At 46.1% G+C, this 4,987-nt stretch overlaps 1 protein-coding gene across 2 annotated transcripts; it reads right to left on the bottom strand.

Annotated features, from left to right (window-relative positions):
* Positions 1-676: 676 nt before the first annotated feature.
* On the bottom strand, positions 677-4,765 carry SRSF1 (serine and arginine rich splicing factor 1). Of its 2 annotated transcripts, XR_008629119.1 has the most exons (6): positions 4,230-4,765; positions 3,607-3,791; positions 3,035-3,207; positions 2,639-2,825; positions 2,146-2,264; positions 677-1,213 (listed from the first exon to the last, which is right to left on the bottom strand). XR_008629119.1 is itself a non-coding variant. In XM_055130068.1 (5 exons), exons 1-5 carry the CDS (start codon positions 4,421-4,423, stop codon positions 2,242-2,244), a joined length of 762 nt encoding a protein of 253 aa, XP_054986043.1. In that variant the 5' UTR covers positions 4,424-4,765; the 3' UTR covers positions 677-2,241. The 2 variants fall into 2 exon arrangements, 1 of the variants encoding a protein (XP_054986043.1); XM_055130068.1 differs by having other exon boundaries at positions 677-2,264.
* Positions 4,766-4,987: the final 222 nt, after the last annotated feature.

Here is a 4,987-nt window from a genome sequence, read left to right as displayed (position 1 = left end):
CAAAGAAAACTAAGTAAAAATCCCTGCCCCCAACTCATTTAAAATTTAGCACCAAGAATGTCACAAAGAGATGACTACTAACTACAAAATATAATCATTGTATTTTGGCATCTCAGATATAATATAAACTTTACGGTTAAGAAGGGGTTATAAGGCAAAAATTCTAATGCCTGTGTATTAGCAATGACCAGACAGCAATAGACCGCGTGCATTATACATAATTTGATAAAAATACACGTAATGCACATAAAATTCTGACCTGTGAATTTTACACTTAAATAAAACTTCTGAGATGACTTTCATGGACTAGCTCCAACATTAATTTACTAACCATCACACCCAATGGGACAAAGTATGGATCTTTAATGATCACCAAATATAGGGAATGCCCGTTTTTTAATCTGTCAATTGTGAAGCTTATCTTTCAGACTATCACCCCCTCACTCCACTTACCATATTTCAGGGTACCTGCCTATTCTCACCTTTTATCTTCCCCTGAAATTTTTTCTAACAATTCACAAAGAGAACTAATACCATTTATTACCAAGATAACCTCTTAAAAACCTTTGATGACTAAATGTATGAGATGTCAGAATCTTATCAATTTAAGATATTAACTGATATACTAATCACCCAATTAAAACCTTACATGAAGAGGAAAAAGGACAACCATGCATAGTTTTTTAAAAAACGTTTATTTTTTCAAAGAAAAATGGCAATAGCCAATTGGAAACCTACTTATTATTCTTCAACTCCAATTTTTTCTTTAAATTTAGAGAAATGACTTACTGATTTACTATTTTAAACAAACCCCCCTTTCCCCTTTAAATGTTTACCATCTACTCGTGCTGAATCCTTCCAAGGAGATTGCTCCAGCGTATTGTATTATCTCCAGGTCCTCGCTTTGCTCCTTTTACCAAAAAATGCAAAACACAATTCCATCGTGCATCTTAAGGGCTCCAATCGTCAAAAATAGGAAAAAGTGATCTTTGGAATAGCCAATTGAGTTGAATAAAAAACAAAAAAACAAAAACAAAAAAATCCACACGAATGCGGTTTGGTTGGGGCAGGAATCCACTCCTATGTTCCTGGTAATCTGATCCCGCTCCATGAATCCTTGTAATTCATCCTCCCTATCCTATCCACATTATGATTTGAATCCAATGATCCAGCTCCAAGGATTGGGATCCAGTGAGCCCTCTCCAATCCAAACCTTTATAACCAGCAAAACCAAAAAAGAGGAGGCAAAATGTTAGATACTGTAATCAAAAAAGGTTTCTGGGGAATGATGAGTTATGTCTGTCATCAGTTTAACAGATGTACATCAATAACTATCAAATTCCCCAAAACAAGTTTCTGAATGGTGTTCAGATAAATTTTAGAAACTTAATCTTTATCATAGAGACTAATTGGAAGAAGCATCTTATATTTACAGTTCAACTGATAATGCCAACACTTGTTACTGTACAGCGTTATTACAGGTTTTGTGGTTGCAAAAAGTTATGTAGTTGAAAAGTTTACTGGTATTGCTACCCACCTAAGACTAAACTAGATCTAAAGCTCCCATCTGCAATTTAATTTGTAAATTAAAGTGTTTTAAACATGAGTCAATTATGAATATTAGTTTAAAGGGGAAGGTGAGACTTAAAAGTATTCCCAACTAGATTATCTACACCAATACGTTGGAATTCTATATTTTGCTTTCATTTTGTCTTAAAAAAATGAAATAGCAACGCTATATCAGTCACACAGAGGACATGCAGATTTAGCAGTATTGATATTATACTCTATCTTGTTGGAATTAAAGACACCCTGTACCCACATGTACACCAACAGCAGGTCACACATTAACAGTTGTAACTAAACACTATTGACAAATTAAGCCAGTTCTTCCCACATTAGTCCCTATTATAACAAAAAGGGTGCGGTAAGGGAGAAAGATAAATTGTTACAAAATGGGCAATGCAATTTTGCTACAATTGCCAAGGTTTAAAGAGTAAAGCAATTGTAGCTAAAGATTAACTGCATAAAAATGTTTGCAAGTGTTTAAGGTAGATGTATTATCATCATTTTTTAAACCCTTAACTCTTAGTATAAGGTCAATACTGCCAATTTCATCTGTGACAATAGCACTTGGAGTCATACCATTGCCTCCATTATTGATCTGATCCTCCTCAATCCTCCTTTTGACAATCCTAAAATGATTGAAATGTGCTCCACAATCCTTAATCCAAAGCATTCTTAATCCATCTCTTCAGATATGTCTACAGAAAGACACATGAAAAGCAAGATAAACATAAGAACTTCCCCAGTAAGATAATCACAAACACCCCCAACATCCCATTTCACACAAACCAGAGCAGAATAGACATTTACACAATATCACAGTCTGAAGAGCATGGAGAGTTAACTAAATTTAAACAATCCTGTCTATGACATCACTTAAAATACAATTTATCAGACATGAGGGGAATGTAGATGTTAGGAGCAAGGGGATATTACACAAGAATGCAATTCAACACTTTAACCCATTCTGAACAAAACAGTTTGAATTAAAAAATGAAAAGATTGTACTGAGTAAAGGAAAACTGTATACAACATGGGTTCTACAAAAAGTGTCACCAATCATCTTATGTACGAGAGCGTGATCTGCTATGACGGGGAGAATAGCGTGGTGATCCTCTGCTTCTCCTTGGGGAGTAACTGCGACTCCTGCTGTTGCTTCTGCTACGGCTTCTGCTACGACTACGGCTTCGAGATCGAGATCTTCCATAACTTGGACTTCTGGGCCCATCAACTTTAACCCGGATGTAGGCAGTTTCTCCCTATTGAATAGACAGAACTTTCGATTGAAAGATCTAAGCTTTCACCTGTCTTCAGGCATGCTGAATGAACACAAAGTAACTAAAACCAGAATCTGGCATTTTAAAGTGGTTTACTCGGACAACCCTTGCCTGAATCTTACCTTCAAATTCCACTGTTAAGACCACTGTATCCAATTCTGGCCAAAGAAAAGAATAAGCATATAACCTACCTCATGGGATCTAAACTTAGTGTTATCCAATTTTCGAACTGCATAGGTCATATCTTCTTTCCGTACAAACTCCACGACACCAGTGCCATCTCGGTAAACATCAGCATAACATACATCACCTGCTTCACGCATGTGATCCTTCAAATCCTGCCAGCTTCCACTTGGAGGCAGTCCTGAAAAAGCGATTTTTTCCCAACACCAATTATCCCAAATTTCACAGGAAAACTCATAGCTCACATTAAAACGAAGGTTATTTCAAAATCCAACGACTGTGTGTCTAAGGTCCCAGGACATGAGCGCGTTAAGATTCTGGAATCCAGAGTCCACAAAATTATGTGTAAAGTAAGGATCTTCAGTCTAGGCACGGCAACCCAGTAGGGGGGTCAATCTTCATCACAGCAGATCCATGTGCCTTCAACTCACCGGGCAAACAAGACCATACACAACAACTTGCGCCGGTCATGCTAGGAAAAATTTTTTAAGGGGGAGGAGGGGGAAGAGGTGGGGGCGTGGGGTGGGGGTAAGGGGCCTCGGTCCCTTCTGATCAACGCACATGGGCAGTGTCAACTCACCGGAGACAACCACTCTGTTTTCCGATCGCCGGGACGGGGGGCCGTAGCGGCCTCGGGGAGCTCCACCCCCTCCACCCCCGCCGCCGCCTCGGCCTGTACCGCGGCCACTTCGAGGAAACTCCACTCGCAGGCGGTATCCGTCGTAATCGTAGCCGTCGCGCCCGTACACCGCGTCCTCCGCGTCTCTGCGATCACAGAAAGCCGCGGGGTGGTCAGCCGGGCGGCCCGGGCCCGCCGGCGGCGCGGGGCGCGAGCGGGCCCCGCACATGCGCACCCCGCGTGGACGAGCCCACATGCGCCGCATAATAGGCCCGGCCCCTCCCCCACCCGGCGGCACGCCAGGCTCCAGACCACTACGCCGGCCCCGCAGCGCCTCAGTTTCCCGCTCCAAGCCTGCGAGTCGGCTCTGGGGACGTCCGTGGGCCCGGCCACCAGAGCACCAGAGCAGCCACACCGACTCAGCTCCTTTAATCGACTCCTGCAGGGGAGATAGCGTCTTGCCCCAGCCTAGGTCCCCCCCCGCCCCGTAACCCCCCGACCCCACGCCTCTCTCTCGGAGGGCGGGCCCCCCCGACGCCTCCGATCTATTTTCCTCCAAGGCCGCCAGCCATAGGTCGCCTCACCGCGGGTCCTCGAACTCAACGAAGGCGAAGGGCGGTCCTCCGCGGCGGTTCTTGAGATCGATGTCGCGGATGGCTCCGTACTTGTAGAACACGTCCTCGATGTCCTTGGTTCGGATGTCTGGAGGTAGGTTCCCCACGTAGATGCGGCAGTCGTTGTTCCCGGCCGGCCCACGGATCACACCACCTCCCGACATGGCGGCGACGAAAAGCGCGGACTCGAGAGCAGGCCTTCCCACCAAGCCTCGCGCACGGCAGAGCGAGCCCGCAGCGACACCACGTCTCCCGCGGCCCCTCCAAAATGGCGCCTTTATCAGCCCGGCGCACGGATACGGCGGGGCGGGAGGAAGCCAGGCGGGAGGAAGCGGCCGTCCGGACCCCGCGCGCACGCGCAGCAGCGTAACGGGCGCTGTGCGAGTGCGCTTACGCTGCCGCGCGCCGTCGCCCTCCGCCTGGAGGGGAAAAGAGTCCCCCCCGCGTCCGGAGGGCGGCGTGCTCGGCCAGTGGAGCCCGGGGTCAAAAATTAAAATGCAGACCACCACTACCACCGCCCCAATTGAAAGATGATTAACCCCTGCTCTACGCTTAGGAGTAATTCACGTCTCCGGGACCAAGCCTCCCAAAGCAACTCGGCGCCTGGACAGGGGTTGGTGAAACCTAGCCTTAAAGCCCTGTCCCGGCATGCTCCACGGCACTAACGGCCTTTGGCGGGAAAGGCTCCAGGGGGAGGGGTCAAGGGAGGCGGACCGGCGGTTGCTGCG

This window comes from Sorex araneus, chromosome 3 (assembly GCF_027595985.1).
Source record: "Sorex araneus isolate mSorAra2 chromosome 3, mSorAra2.pri, whole genome shotgun sequence".
Taxonomy (NCBI): domain Eukaryota; kingdom Metazoa; phylum Chordata; class Mammalia; order Eulipotyphla; family Soricidae; genus Sorex; species Sorex araneus.
Note: the sequence above shows the minus strand (reverse complement) of the source record. Positions and strands in the feature narration are given on the sequence as shown.

Excerpts from the sequence above, each read along its gene's own strand:
- SRSF1 (XM_055130068.1), bottom strand. The coding sequence starts at position 4,423 with ATGTCGGGAGGTGGTGTGATCCGTGGGCCGGCCGGGAACAACGACTGC. Across the intron at positions 3,208-3,606 it reads AAACAGAGTGGTTGTCTCCG|GACTGCCTCCAAGTGGAAGC; the intron begins GTGAGTTGACAC and ends TCGCTTTTTCAG. Across the intron at positions 2,826-3,034 it reads CTAAGTTTAGATCCCATGAG|GGAGAAACTGCCTACATCCG; the intron begins GTAGGTTATATG and ends TCTATTCAATAG.